Below are 15,922 nucleotides of genomic sequence, written 5' to 3'. Positions count from 1 at the left end.
AAAAATTAAGCTTTTAACTGAAAGTCCATGTTCCATGAGTGTAATTTGTAGCAGGGGCGTACTCACGGTGGAAGTCCTCTAGATTCGTACCCTCGAAATTTGAGGTTTTTATACGTACTTGTAACTCGTACCTTGCTTCACGTTGTAACAGGAATTCCGTACGGCTATATGCTTTTGCATATGCTACTTCGGGTGAGGATATTCGGATTCGGAAGCTCATAAAATAGTTCGAATTCCATGTTAAGCTATAAGTTCATGTCTGATGTAGCCCAGGCGATCAAATAGGACGTTAAACTCAAAACCAGCCAATCGCGTTGTAGCAGTATATATGTGTGTATGTATTGGATGTGTGTATTTGACTTCTATGTAAATTCACAGAAAATGAGCATTGACTGACGCAATTTTTAATGACTTCCTGTAGATTAAATTCGATGGTAGCACAGAGTAAGCCACTTTCTTTAGTTGAAGCGTAATTTACACTTTCTGTTGCCGAAGCCAGAAAATTGTGAAGTCTTATCGTCACATCTTCCATGGGATACCTCAGATTGTTCGAAGTGGGAGGTACCCGTTATCTTATTAGGGCCTCGGAGTGAGACATATGACATTGTGTTGCTAGTATGCCGTTTGTTCATCCATATGTTACTTCGCACGGTAACTCTTGAACAGGTGCAATTTTTAAAATTATTATTACTTTGCAATAGATAGCTAGAAGAATTATCTCGGCCAAGATCGTTAATGGAAGTCATCTTGTTAACATCTTAACGGGTAACGGCGACTTAAGTGGTGAGTATCTATAGTCTATGTACCATATATGTAAGCTATTTTTTGAATTATGTTCTTTGCAATAGACACAAGGCGTATGTCATAAAAATACCGATATTAAAAAAAAAAAAGAAACCAGAAAATGATAGGAGAACAAAATTTATTGTAATTAACATACAAGTACACACCTTGTCTATTTTTTTTTTTTGACGTAGTCACCATGAACTTCTAGACATTTCTGATAGCGTGGCATAAGCATCCGTATACCCTCTGTGTAAAAATCAGAAGGCTGAAAGTGTACTCAGTTCAGAATAGATGTTTTGAGCACTTCATTGTGGTTGAAACGTTTCGACGCAAGCTACTTTTTCAGGTGAAGAAAAAGTAAGAAATCTTGAGGAGCAAGGTCGGGGCTGTAAGAGGGATGATTGAATAGCTCCATGGGAGACCTGGGTTCAATTCCCGGCGGGAGCTCATGTTCGAATTCCACGTTAATCAGTATGTCTACATCTCATATAGCCTCGCTGCTGAAAGGGACGATAAACTCAAAATCAACTCAACTCAACTGAATAGTTCCAATTAAATTCTTTGAATTGTCTCAACAGTACGAGGAGCTATATGTGGATAAGCGTTGTCATGGGTTTGTCTAGAAGAATTTTAGAGCGTAGCATTCCTCTCCGTCGATTTTGGATGGCACGTCCAATTATTCAGTCGTCGCCCTATTCCAAGAATTACACAAGAATCATACTCTTTTGGTTTCAAAACACGGTTGCCATGATTTTGTGAACTGATGATGTTTGTTTGAATCTTTTTCGCTTTAGGAAAACTAGAGTGCTGCCATTGGATTGACTGCTGCTTCAACTCTCCAGTGGCGTACGATATCCAGGTTTAAACTCCCGTTACTATGAGAGAAAAGAGGCCATCCCCATCCTCCCCAGGGTGGGGCCAAAATCACGTGCAGCTGTAATTTTTTGTCCTTCAATATCTGTCAGCATTTTTGACACCTACCTCATACAGTTTGTTAGGGGAGTTCAGTTATTGTGAACCGGTAATTGGATCACACTCCACCAGATCGTCTGTCTGAACATAGGCCTTCCCTAAGTTCAACGCCATGAACATTTGAAAGCCCTTCCCGAAACTCTCTGCACCTTCCTGCCTGACCTTCCTTTCACTCATTACAGCCACTCAGTAAAGCACACAATTCTCAATGGATGTCAGCTGCATTCTGTCCTTTGGCGTTCAGAAATCGTATGACAGATAACATTTCATATTTGACGGAATTTTGTATTGCGGCAGCAATTTAACCTTACTGCCACTCACATGTACTCAAGTCCACTCGGACGATTGTACCTATATTGTAAAGACAGAATACTAAGTCATACTCCTGCGTATGTTCAACTTTATCAGTGTTGCCAATATCACGTAAAAATTATCGTTTTTTTTTTTTTTTTTTTTTTTTTTTTTTTTTTTTTTTTACACGCTCCACCAGTAGCGTAGAGTGCTATGAGGCATTGAGACACTGTCTACCCTTTCAAATTAAAAGAACATAGCTTGAGAATTTCCTTATTAATAAGAACTAATATTCATTTCTTGTTGAAGAAAAATATAGAAATACTAGGGCCAGCGATAGCTTGGTTAATAAGAATAGTAGTAGAGTCAAATTTCTAAATAATTTTACTTTTCAAAACTCGGGAAGAAAAATTCTATCTCCGTCAAACTGGCTGCACAGAGACAACAAGAAATATGTCTCAACGCGGCTGGAACAAATACAGTTGAAAGCGGCGCGCGCATGTGGCTGTAGGCTTCTCACTCGCTGAAACAACCTAGCAATGAGACATCGGGCAAAATGTCTCAGTAGCAGTGATACCATATTCATTCAGTTTAACACGTTAGCCGCCAAGCCATATTTCGGGGTATTTTGTACCCCACTATTTGTGCATCAGACTTATGCACATGGCGGCCAACGTGTATCGCAATACCAGAGTGTATCAACACTGGGAAAGACAAAAGCAAGGGCAGGAGATTTTGTAGTCTGCTATTTTGTTGTTGGTTTTAAAATCGTTAGGTAAATTTTTATTTGGGTCTGTCTGAGTTAGTAATTTATTATGTGCAAATCAAATGATTGGAAAACTAAATTATTAATTCAATTTAATGTATTTAGTGTATATACCGAGATTTGTCAGAATAAATTTATATCAATATACTGGTTTAATTTAATCGTTAAGGAATGTGCTTATCGAAATTAGTTTTCTGTATATTATATATAGTACTGCAACCTCGCGAAAATTAGTTTCTAACGAAACTTTGTTAGGAGTTTCACACACACACACACACACACACACACACATATATATATATATATATATATATATATATATATATATATATATATATATATATATATATATATATATATATATGAAAATGTAAAAATTGTTACATTGAAAATGTTCTTTTCGGAAATTATTATTAAAACAGAGCTCCTATAATTTTATTCACTCAGAGGTTTTCATCAAGAAGTAAAAACCTTAAACTCAGAATTTTATTAGGTTCTGGATATCGATACGATATTTTGAACCATGTGTCTGCTCTTTCTAATAATAGATTAAAAATGAAATGAAATCTTTGAGATTTACGCCCCACGGTTATGTCGGCTGAGCTAAAGGAGACGGTAATAATGAGAAATGAATGAAGAAAGTGGTAGGAAACGGCAGAACCCCAAGAAAACCACACACACGGTGTTTGTCCATCACAAAATTCACTTGGCGCGAACTGGGATGGAACCAAAGACCCCCATGCCCCTCTGAGCCACCGCGGCTCCAAATAATAGATTATATAATTGATAATTTTCATATATTTGGATATATGTGGAGTATAAACATGTGGATTTCAGGTTACAAGAGACGTCAAACTATCTCAATACTGATATGAGGTTTTAAACTGCAAATAATTCCAAAATAAATAAAGAAAGAAAATGATCGGGTTAAATCGAAGTCTAAAGCTATTGGTATTATGTAGGGATGGTACCGAGACCGAGACCGAGACGGACCTTTATATACCGAGACGAGACCGAGACCGAGACGGACTTTTATATACCGAGACGAGACCGAGACCGAGACAGACCTCTATAAATCGAGACGAGACCGAGACGAGACTTAGGTCAGTCTCGAAAGTCTCGGTCTCGTCTCGAATATTGATATTGATAAATACTAAAATTGCCTTCACTCAAAATTTGTTTCGTTGCTGTGTTAGATAATATAAGAACGGTTGACTGATGTACAGTGGCGTATTTAGGGGGTGGTTATCGGGCTCAAACCCTCCCGAAATAAATTTGTGATAATTTTTTGCATTGCACGTACAACGCAAATGTTTCTTACTCGTTCCTCAAGCCTCTCCCGAAACAAAATCCACTGCTTGTGCAAACAGAATTCTCTCTCTCTCTCTCTCTCTCTCTCTCTTATCTATCTATCTATATCTATCTATCTATCTATATCTATATCTATCTATCTATCTATCTATCTATCTATCTATCTATCTATCTATCTATATATATATATATATATATATATATATATATATATATATATATATATATATATATATATATATATATATATATATATATATATATGGTCGCGGTGCCACCCAGATCCGCCCTGCATGGGTTCCCGGGGCCCAACTTTAATTTTAAATGGAAGCAAGGGGTGAGTGGTACCTCGTTCGATAGATCTTGAAAAACTAAATGCGTTGTGGCAAAAGATTTTTCATATCGGGCACTCTATTCAAAATGGCCGCCAAGACATGTTGCCTCTATCAGATACAGTAAAACGTGCAGTACCACTAATATGAAAACGGTTGAATATAAATGAACCGAACAAAAACTCAAATAGAAAATGTCATGTGGCACATCGATTGATATTGTCGCGGAGACTCCCAGGGCCACCCTTCATGGGGGGTCCAGGGCGCAACTTCAAAATTGTAAATGAAAACATGGGGTGAATGATACCTCGTTCGACATATCTGTAAAAACTAAAGAGTGCTGTTGCAAAAGATTGTTCATATGGGTCACCGTTTTCAAAATGAGCACCAAGACATGCTTCCTGCATCAGGTAAAACGTCCAGTATCACTTATATGGAAACACCAGAACAAATATTCGAATAGGAAACCACATAGGGTATTTATCATTCTATAGTCACCGTTTTCAAAATCAGCACCAAGACATGCTTCCTGCATCAGGTAAAACGTCCAGTATCACTTATATGGAAACACCAGAACAAATATTCGAATAGGAAACCACATAGGGTATTTATCATTCTATAACTCGGGAATGTTGCAACAGTCGAAAAGATGATTAGAGTGAAAGTGCCATAATGGAAAGAAAGAAATCTAACTCCTAGAAAATTATCGCTCCAACCTCACTCCGTAACTGAGTGAAGCGCGAAGGATCGGTGAAATTGCAAATGAGAGCCTTAGTTTTTGCAAATTGTATCTACGAAACAAAGTTATTTGAAATGTGTTTTTATAAGAGATAAATGCCTCTGTAATGGGATAATGTAAAATTCTTGTTAAATGGTATCTTCCATTTTGATTGCATTCCATTTTTATTGATCCATTGATCTTCCATTTTTATTCATTATAGTACCAGTCATTTGTACACACAAGTGTTTCAGACAAACCATATCTATTGCAAATAAAAAGTGAGGTTCTCATTTGAGATTTTACTATTCATTCCCGCTTCACCTACTTACGGACAGAGATCGGAAAGATCATTTTCTATCATTTCCTCTTTTGCATCATGTCAATTATGCTTTAATAATCTTTTTTTTTTCGTTGCATTATATTCGAGCCGTGGAATGATAAATACCCTCTGTGCTTTCCTATACGAGTTTTATTCTGTTCATTTATCTCCAACTATTTTCATATTAGGGGTCTAGTGGTACTGGACGTTTTATCGGATGCAGGCATCATGTCTTGGCGGTCATTTTGAAAACGGTGACCGATGTGAGAAATCTTTTGCCACAACACTTTTTACTTTTTAAAGATCTATGGAACGAGGTATTACTCGCCCCATGTTTCCATTTAAAATTTTAAAGTTTGGCCCTGGTACCCCATGAAAGGCGGCCCCGGGAGGCGCCGCGACAACACCATTCGGTGTGCCCCATTTCCTATTTGTGTTTTTGTTCGGTTCATTATGTTCAACCGTTTTCGAGATATCTCCGTGGAAAGATTAAAATGGACCATCCTATATACACCGTGTATATATATATATATATATATATATATATATATATATTCAAAATGCTGAAATTTTGTACCAAGCTGGGAAATTCTTCTTGACTGCAAGATCACTAGATAAACAAGCAATGTTGCTAAAGCAAAATAAAGTTGTATTTTCTCAAATTGCGCTACGTAAAGTATTACATACTTCTAATTTATTTACCAAAACCACAATAGCCCATACATTATTTATGTAGCTTGGAAATCTCTAATAACTCAAATGGCATGGACGGTGCAATACGCATCAACTGTACCTTAGCGTCAAATACTGTGATCATGGTATAATATATTTCGAATGAATGAAGGAACAAAGTTACAAGAAACGGAAAATTTAAATGTTTCTAAAGACTTTACTTCGAAAACGCGCTGACATATCACGTCTCATCATGCAGATGCTTCCAAAAGACTTAAATGCTTATAACGCCATCAGAGATACCCAACACATTGGTAGTGATTGTTGTACTGCTTAAAATGACGCATTTTTATTAAATTTTTATAATGATTATTGCTTTCCTTTGCTTCTATAACATTACAACAGTTTTTGGTGATTTTAATTACAAGTGGCAGTTACATTATTTTAAGCAGTGTTGCCCACTTAAATAGATAGCTAAATATTACTCTAAATATGTGCAAATAACGTAGATAAACTGCAAAATATTTTAGAATTTCTCGTAATTTGTTTTATGGTGCAAGAATGCTTTCAAGAGACGATGTTTTTCATAGTCTTTGGGCTACTTATAATGTTAATGTTTAAATCTTCGTTCCAGCAATACATGTAAATGCAAATTGTAACTGAAATTAAATGTCACCGATACATTTTCAGTAACATTAGTTGTTCCCCCTAAGCCTTAGGCCTGGTGTACACTTTATATTAAGACCGTGCTTAATTAAAAGTTCTAACTGCACCCTAATCAAGTTTCACTTGCTAGTTTGACCACCGACCACCTCAAACTCGATCCATACCATATAGCTATAAGCAACTATTCAAGAATTTAAAGTTAGTAATACACAGTGTTCACTTTTGTTTTGTTTTGTTTTAGTTTAACGTCCCACATTTATGCTAGGGCGGCTAAAGGAGACGTGCAGCTAATGATTATAGTGGAATCTGAACCACTTCGGTCGTTCAACTTTATCCCTACCGGAAATCGAACTCGGGACCACGCGAACTGAAATCAAGAGTTCTATCCGCTAGACCAAATGGGGGTCCTCACATTGTGTTGATTTAAATCATTCAGTCAGTGTTGTCAGATCCGATCATTAAAAAGTAGCGTGTCTGTACTCCGAAAGTAGCGAATTCGAACTATTTGTAGCCCAAATATATAGAAATGAATACTATGGTGCTAATGAAATAATTTAATATGAGCTGGAAAGTGTGCTGGACGTATTGCAAAAAGAAATTATGATCGACGGACGAAAACAATTCTAGACTGGATACCACGAGACAAAAACAGCCTAGGAAACTTCCGCATACAAGAAGGTGTGACGAAATCAGGAGTCACTGAGGAGTAACCTGGAAAAGAATTGCCCAAGTTAGATAGTTGTGGAGAAGAATTGGAAATACCTTCATCCAGCAATGGATTGATAATGGTTGATTATGATGATGGTGATGATTTTATTATATCTGGACCTCGAAGTTAAACTAAACCAAGTCATAATTTTGTAATTTTACAGAAGCGAAAAACTGGTTCCTCAACTAAGACTAAATATATTACTTTTACTAGGTAAGGTAGGGTAAACATGGATCCAAAATTTAATGAAAATCATAGAGCGAAAAAAGTATTTTTGACTATTCAATCCATCATGTTGCAGCAAAACTACGAAGAGTAATACAAAAGAAAACTAGAAAGTTAAGAATCACTTGTTTTGGCGAGTGAGAAAAAATAGATACAGATAACTCGAATTACCTATATACTTATATAATATGTATGTCCATGTTTCGCAACTAATTTTCAATCAATATAAAATTTCAACGTAATAAACGCAAGATTAGTGTTCTCGAATAAAGATTGCATGCACCGTTGAGAACTCAAGAATAAGATTAATCTATGTTACGGCACTGGATATGTGCTTACGTAATGCATTACGATCTTATGAACTTGTATAAGAACAGAATGCACTTAAAATGAGACGCGAACTATGCGAAACATCGGACTTTGAATCTAACTTGTTTTGTGATCCAACCCGAGACCTCACATAGCAAAGATGAGTGTAGTAGCTCCCACCACAAGGTTCAGGACGTTCGTGTTATAAAGTGTCAATTAAACACGGAGATGTGAAACGCTAATAAAGCATTTCATCAATTTCAAACAAAATACGTATATTGTAGTAATAATTTACCCTATTTGTTAAGATAATGAACGTTATATTCTGTTTTTAAAATTACAGTCAAAGCAGAATGTATTGAATAATGAGAAATTGTACAGTTTCAATTTCGGTACGATTAAATACATTCGTGCTGCTATGTGTTGCGTTATCCGTTAGGAGGTATTGAACAATTCTGATTCAAAGGAAGGAAATAAACTACTGTATAGTACTGGAGTTAATTTAATAGAGTTTAATTGTATAGGCAGTTCTGAGGCTATATGAGACAAAGTCTATTGCTGAAAGTGAAATATGGGTTCTATTAGGGTTTTAGGGTGATATACCCACTGATCATTGAACCTGGAATACGTGCATGGAAAGCATTAGCACTAGCAAATTAGCTATGAAGAGGTACACCATACCATAATTCTAAGTCAAAATGAAAGGAAAAAATAACCGGAAACGACAGACTGTACGAGAATAATACTTTCACTATTTTAATTTCACACTATTTATTTCGAGACTTTCGAGACGAGACCGAGATTTGGTACTCGAGACAGAGACCGAGATCGAGACAAGCATCTGTTGACCGAGACGAGACCGAGACCGAGACGGTGATTTTTTACTCGAGACGAGACCGAGACCGAGACCGTTATTTATCAATCGAGACGAGACCGAGACTGTACAAAGTCTCGTCTCGTCTCGTCTCGATACCATCCCTAGTATTATGGGATAATGTAAAAATGGGAACTTTTTGTAACAAGTATTTAAAGAGATGCATCGGTAGCTCAGTGGTAGAGCAGTCACCTCTGACGCGTAGGGTCCCTGGTTAGATTCCAAATCCCACCAAGTTGGTTTTATACGAGACAAACACTGTGTGTGTAGATTTTCTCGAGATTCTCTCCCGTTCTCTCCCACTGTCGTCACTCCACCACTATCATCTAACTCATCCCCAGTTGCCTTAGTCTCGGAGCATAATCGTGGAGCACTGAACTCTCTTTCTCTCTCTCTCTCTCTCTCTCTCTCTCTCTCTCTCTCTCTCTCTCTCTATATATATATATATATATATATATATATATATATATATATATATATATATATATATATATATATATATATATATATATATATATATATATATATATAATATACTGTCTACCCATTGCGAAACTTAACGCTACGCTACTGCGCTCCACGTACCTAGAACTATTATTTCATCCGAGTTCGTTAATGGAATCAATCCATTAATACAATAACAGATAACGGTGGATACTTATGTCCTGTATATGGACGCCTGATCCTCTCTTATGTCTTTACCAGTTTATTTCATTATTGCCCCTTTTAGCTTAAATGATAGATCGTGGGACGTAAAACTTAAAAATTAAATAAAAACAGAGGACGATAAATAAATCTCATTTGAAAAATAAGTTCTCAAGTTTTTTTTTTAAATCTTTGTTTTCTTACAATAGTTGTAGTATTTTTCTGTTCAAGCTTGTATACAATTTCCTTACTTTATTTCCAGTCTTTTAATTGTCTATCAAGGAATCACGTAGTCCAGTGGCGTAACTGAGGGGCCCGCAGGGCCTGCAGTGCGGGGAAGGGGGGAGGCGCAGAGTTTGGGGGGCCCACCGCGAACCAAAAATCAAGAACTATAGGCTACAAAAAGTGAGCTGAATACGGAATATCCATTTCCCTGAACAAGATTATTTACTTTAGAAAAGAAAAATATGCTCTGGGTGAAAATTCATCAATTCTAGCAACATCAGTTTAAAAAATCATGTTAGCACTCGAAGGTCAAGGGAAAATAATTTTTGCCTTTTTCGATGAGTATTAATTTTAATTGTAATTTTATTATATTCCATGGATGTATTAACCATTGTCTTATACAGGGATATAATGTGGTGGGAAGTTAATGGGCATGGGAAGGGGGCCCAAAAATAATCCTGCGGGGGGCCGACATTTTTGTGTTACGCTACTGAAGTCATTGTTTCTTCCAGGCAGGCACGTAGCCAAGGAGGAGATCCAGGGGATCCGGACTCCCATGGAAACCAGAAGTGAAAAAATAAGGAAGGATGAAAAAAAAGAAATGAGAAAAAGAAGAATCAACGTTAAAAATAAAAAGCTACAAACAGGGTTTGATTACTCTTTCTTATGTGGAGCATCTTATGAGAAAACTATTTCAGAAACAATTTTCTGGTGCTCCTCTAACTTGTCATTTGGAACAGACAGTAGTTAATAGAATAATAAATACAAAAAAGTTATGTGGAAAAAAAGTTCTGTTAACATTTGATTCAACAGAGAAAGGAACGCAAGATATTGTCAAATATTTTACGAGACATTATTGGATATATACTTTTTATAATAGTTAAGGTTATAATGAAAGAAAAATTGTTATATTTATATGAACAGAGGAAGAAACGTAGATATTGTAAAATCTTTCTCAATACCTTTTTCTTAAATACAGGTATTCTTTTACTCGAGATTTCTTAATAGTTTGTTATTAAAATACTTACTAACATGTCCTCATTTTATTGTCCTAACAAACCAATATATGTTGTCAGTAAAACAGTTTAGAATGATCGAGCCCCTCGTGTGATAAAAAAGAAAACAGTACTTCACATCATGCCCCCCTCACCTATTACGAAATCCTGGCTACGTGCCTGTTCCAGGTATACTTTCGAGAGTTGAAGCCTACCCTTGTGCTAAGATAAATTAAATTGAAAATACTTCTCTCTTGTGCAGGAAACATTCTTTACCAAATGGTGTCCCAGTGCAACCTTCTCGCATTATGATTTTGACAACGTGGAAAAAATTTTTGCCAGAGAGCTTGTAATTCAATATACTTTTGTATATATATATATATATATATATATATATATATATATATATATATATATATATATATATATATATATATATATATATATATATATATATATATATGTACAACACACAGGATTTTTTCAAGAAGGACTTTACAGATTTCTAAATTCATATTAATTTATTTGACTTCTTATAGATCTGGTTTTGGTGTAATTTTGCAGCAAAAGAGATCTAGATTTGATTCACGTAGTGAATAGTGCAGAACTGCTTCATTGCAAACGTGGCGACAATAATAAACAAAGATGGTTGCTTTCACTGGTCCTGATAATGATGTATGGTTTGGTTTGAAGAATCAAAGTCTGCAATAAGTGCGCAATGGGATTTTCCTATCGAGTATGGTAAAGATTCTCCCAAAGCATACCATTTATGAATTGCATAAGTGTTATTTTGAAACTAGGATTTAAGTTAAGACAAGAAATCCTGACATGCTGCTGCCGTGTTGGTAGAAAACCGACTTCAGATGGGATGTGTACAAAATCTCCAATGGAAGTCAGTTGGACCTAATCAACTATAAGGTGAAAAAAAAAAAAAAGATCTATTTCGCTATTAAAACCAGTCCTGTAAGTAGTCTAAATAATGAATTTATAAAGGTTGCAAAGTCATGTTGAAGCACTCTGTAGAATGCCAGTACATCATTTGTATTTGAATTTTATCCTAAGGATGATATTTCGAGGGGAAAAAAGCCTGATGATAAAAGTAAATTAATAATTATGAAAACAACTGTGGAGGTAGAATGTGAAAAGAAACGGGAGAACCTCGATGAAACCACGGGTACAATGCTATCTGCCACAATTTCAAATGACCTAGCATCAAACCAATAACTTCTCCTAGAAAAGATGAGTGCTCGACCGTTGAGCCACTCTCAAGTATACCTAAAAATTGTCGTGAAAACCAATATGCAATGAATTGACTGATAAAAGAATGGTGGTAAAACGTTTTGATGGTGGACACCCTACCTTTTGTGTAGGTGTCACTTGAAACGATGATACAGCAGAACGAGGTTAGCTGGCTACAGGGCTAGCCACAGGCGGGTTTTAGGGAGCAGGTTCTACCCATAAGAATATTTGGGGGACATGACTTCACACGTGTTACACTGAAAATGATAGCCTAAATCTAACTGGAGAATAGTAAATTCGGATGCAGAAAGATAAATTTGGGGAATTAAATGATAAAGGACCCCTTGACAGCTTTTGGCGGAAAATGAAATTTGGAATTAATTCCAAAATTGAGTGCAATCATCTACATTTGGGTACAACCCCTTCGGAGAAAATAGACATTTTTGGATTGTAAAATGCACCACTGCAAAAACATTTCAAATTTTATAACGGAGTATATGGAAAGTCTTCAGTCATTGCCAAATTTTTAGGTATCTTATGTTCATGCCAGAGGCTGATTCCAACGTACCATGCATACTAATGTACTCCGAAATAATATTTGCAAACAAGGATGGTAACCGCTCTTGTTTGCGCAAAAACAATATTGAAAATAAAAAAAAGCAAATCGCGAAACTTTCCATGAGACTAATCCTCTTTGTCGTTTTTCTTTTCTTTAAGGATATCTTATGTTCATGCTAGGGAGCATGTTCATTCTAACATATAATGTACACTCATGTCCAAAATGATTGTCGTATATCTAAAACTGTCTTCTTGTAATAATATAATTTGATAATGATTTTGCAGGGTACTTTTAATACTGATACTATGTGTATAATCGAGAAATGTATATTTGTGGTAAATTTCATAGGAAAAGAATGATAAATACGAAAATTAGAATGAGTAAAACAAAATGTTGCTAAAATGGACAAGAAAGTTTTATTTTCGTTTTAATGTTCTTATTTACTGCTCTTTTGACATGAAATTTGACACATACATGTCTTTGTCGATTATACACATACACTGGCAACTTCCGTATATAATTCCCATCTGATTGATTTGATTTCCTATATGTTGCACTATTTTAATACAGCCCTGTCCTTTTATTTGTAGTCTTAATCGGAGCATGGTAACTTTGGCACCGGGAATTTTGGCACGAGGAATTTTGGCACCGGGAATTTTGAAAATTTGAAGCAAACGGAAGTGCAGAAAAATGATAATATTCTCCTAATATAATAGATATTTAACTTCATGTTTTATAAACTAGAACTGTTCCAGCACAAAGAATCAAACCAGAGCCGAATGTGCAAATACCAGTAAAAGAAAATATTGGCAGCCTCATTAGATATTCAAAGGAAGTCAAAATTATCCCGTAATGGGTTTGTATTTTACTTTTTTACTTTCAAGTGCATACAGTAACAGCTAATTGGCATCATGGAAATTATTGAACTACAGAAATATTTGAATACACACTTATGCACGAAAAATGAACTAATTAATAAATGAATTACAATAACTTTTGATTTACAATAATAAATGGTTCACAATAATACTAATTATAACACATTACACTTTATATTTACCTTTAACTTTTGTTGTGTACAACATTAAATGAAACAGTATGCAAAAATTTTCCATACTCCTTGTTCCGGCATTATGCCAAGCACACATTTCAAAATCTTTTATGCAAATGCTCGTAGATTCGTTTCGTCTTCTGGCTGGCTGTCCCCTACGCAATCTACAAAACCACTGTCGAGACAATGGCTTCATCTTGCTGGATACAATTGACGGATGAGACACTCCAATCAGGTGTTTAAACTTATTACAGGACTCGCATATGTTGTTTGATTTCGTCTCGTTGTTTGTGTGGTTTTGTTTGCCTTAGTTAAACCCAAAAACTACAGGATTTACGCATGTAACCTATGTTTTTACCTACGTCATATACTTTTTTCTCTTTGTGTACTGTATGCACTTGAAAATAATAAAAAATAAATAAAATACAAATCCACTAGAGGATAATTTTGACTTGCCTTGAAAAACTAATGAATTTACCAGTATTAGTAATTTTTACTGGTGTTCGTGCATTCTTCGCTGGTTTGGTTCTTTGTGCTGGAACAGTTCTAGTTTACAACATATACTCAGAGCATATAATCATTTTTCTGTACTTCAGTTTGCTTCATTTTTTGGAGCCAAAATTTCCGTTTGCTGCCAAAATTACAGGGTAAAAACTGCTGCCAAAATTTCCGGTGCCGAAATTTCCACTTCTCGTACTAATTGGCATCTAGGCCATTTTAAGTCAAAACTCAGCTCAGTGTGTATATTTTGCCATGAATTGAATTCATCTTTGAACTTCACATTAGTTTCAGCAGGTAACTTTAAAAACGTTAGTGTTATTTTCTTTAGAAATATGTACTGTTGTATATAGTATGCCTACTTAAAGTTACTGGTATTAGATTAGGAGTGACGTCCCTGTTGATTTAATGGCTAGCGGACTCTCCTTTGGTGCATGGAATTACATGTTCGATTCCTGGTGGGAGATCCTTGAAAAATCTGAACGATTTGCGGTGGTTTGGGTTCCAACTTAAACTGTAAATTCACGTCTCACATAGCGCCGATGCTGAAAGGAACTGTAAATTCCAATTTAACTAATCAATTTACTATATCAGGAGTACCCATGACTTAATTCGAATCCCCTATATTCCCCTAAGGACACCTCCCAGATAATACCATTTTCAACCGTACTGAATGTCGTTGACCAAAATACCCCAGTTCTGGGTTCAGCCTTGGTTAAACCCCCTACTTTCCTTGTATAAAATGTACAATTATAATAATTTGTTTTGATTGCTAACTCGTTTAGAGTGTATCAATTAATTTTTCTTCGAGTTCCTAAAATTTCAATCACCAACTTCCAAGTGCGAGTCCTTCATTATATTACGTCAATTCTGAAGACACTGTTTTCATGCCCCTTCTCTTTATGTGAAAGCGACATCTTGATTTTCTTCACAACATGGCGGCATAAACTATATATAAAAATAAACTATAACTTACATAAAATACGAAATAGCTTACTAACATCAATTTAAAAATATGTGCTCATTTACTTATTAGATTATCTTTTTGTTGATAATAATAATAATAATGTAATTAAAACCGAGATATTTTAATAATATATTTAACTTCAAACATGTTTGTAAATATGCACGTAGACTTTGCAGCAGTGTTAGAACGAGAAAAATCATATTAACAAAAGGATATTTCTTATTTTTGTTTCTAAATGAATATTTTTTTTTAAAAAAAGAATTAGTACGTGTTATGAACTTACCTGTAGTAATGAAAGTGAAATATAAAACAGATCGTAGTAAACGCATTTTCCGTCGCTGTCCAAGTGCTCACACCCTATTTTCACACACTTTCCTTCACTGCTCACAATTTGTCAGCTTCAGTTATCGGGCAGTTTGGTTTATCTTGTGTACATTCATGATATCACCTACGCCTTTCTACATTTCGTCTCTATAGAGATAAAATAAGTACGTATCGGAAATGTCGTCATATTGAGTAAAAGAATTTGTTCAAGAAAATTCTTTATTTTATTTGTGTTTTTAGCGGAAATAGCTTCGTATCTACTTAATACGTATTTACGGAACGTTACTTATAGATAACATTCTTCTAGGTGAATCATGTTGCTGACGGCTCACAAATATTCAGTTTTTGAGAGTTCATGGTATTATTCAGAGGATTGGTACGTTGATTTGGAGTTTAGCAGCTTGTTCAGCATCGAGGCCATATGACACCTGGACCTACAACTTAACACGGGATCCGAACAATAGCT

The 15,922-nt window shown here is 35.5% G+C and overlaps 1 protein-coding gene across 1 annotated transcript in view; it reads right to left on the bottom strand.

The window, feature by feature from the left end:
* Positions 1-15,582, bottom strand: part of hoka (membrane protein hoka) — a 70,157-nt gene extending 54,575 nt beyond the window's left edge. Inside the window, exon 1 of the mRNA XM_081731559.1 lies at positions 15,416-15,582. Within this exon, the coding sequence (XP_081587685.1) occupies positions 15,416-15,461 (46 nt within the window). The 5' untranslated portion in view covers positions 15,462-15,582. The remainder of the gene's footprint in view (positions 1-15,415) is intronic.
* Positions 15,583-15,922: the final 340 nt, after the last annotated feature.

This window comes from Thermobia domestica, chromosome 11, assembly GCF_964235325.1.
Source record: "Thermobia domestica chromosome 11, izTheDome1.hap1.1, whole genome shotgun sequence".
Classification (NCBI taxonomy): domain Eukaryota; kingdom Metazoa; phylum Arthropoda; class Insecta; order Zygentoma; family Lepismatidae; genus Thermobia; species Thermobia domestica.
The sequence above is the reverse complement of the archived record's forward strand: the minus strand, read 5'-3'. Positions and strand labels throughout refer to the sequence as shown.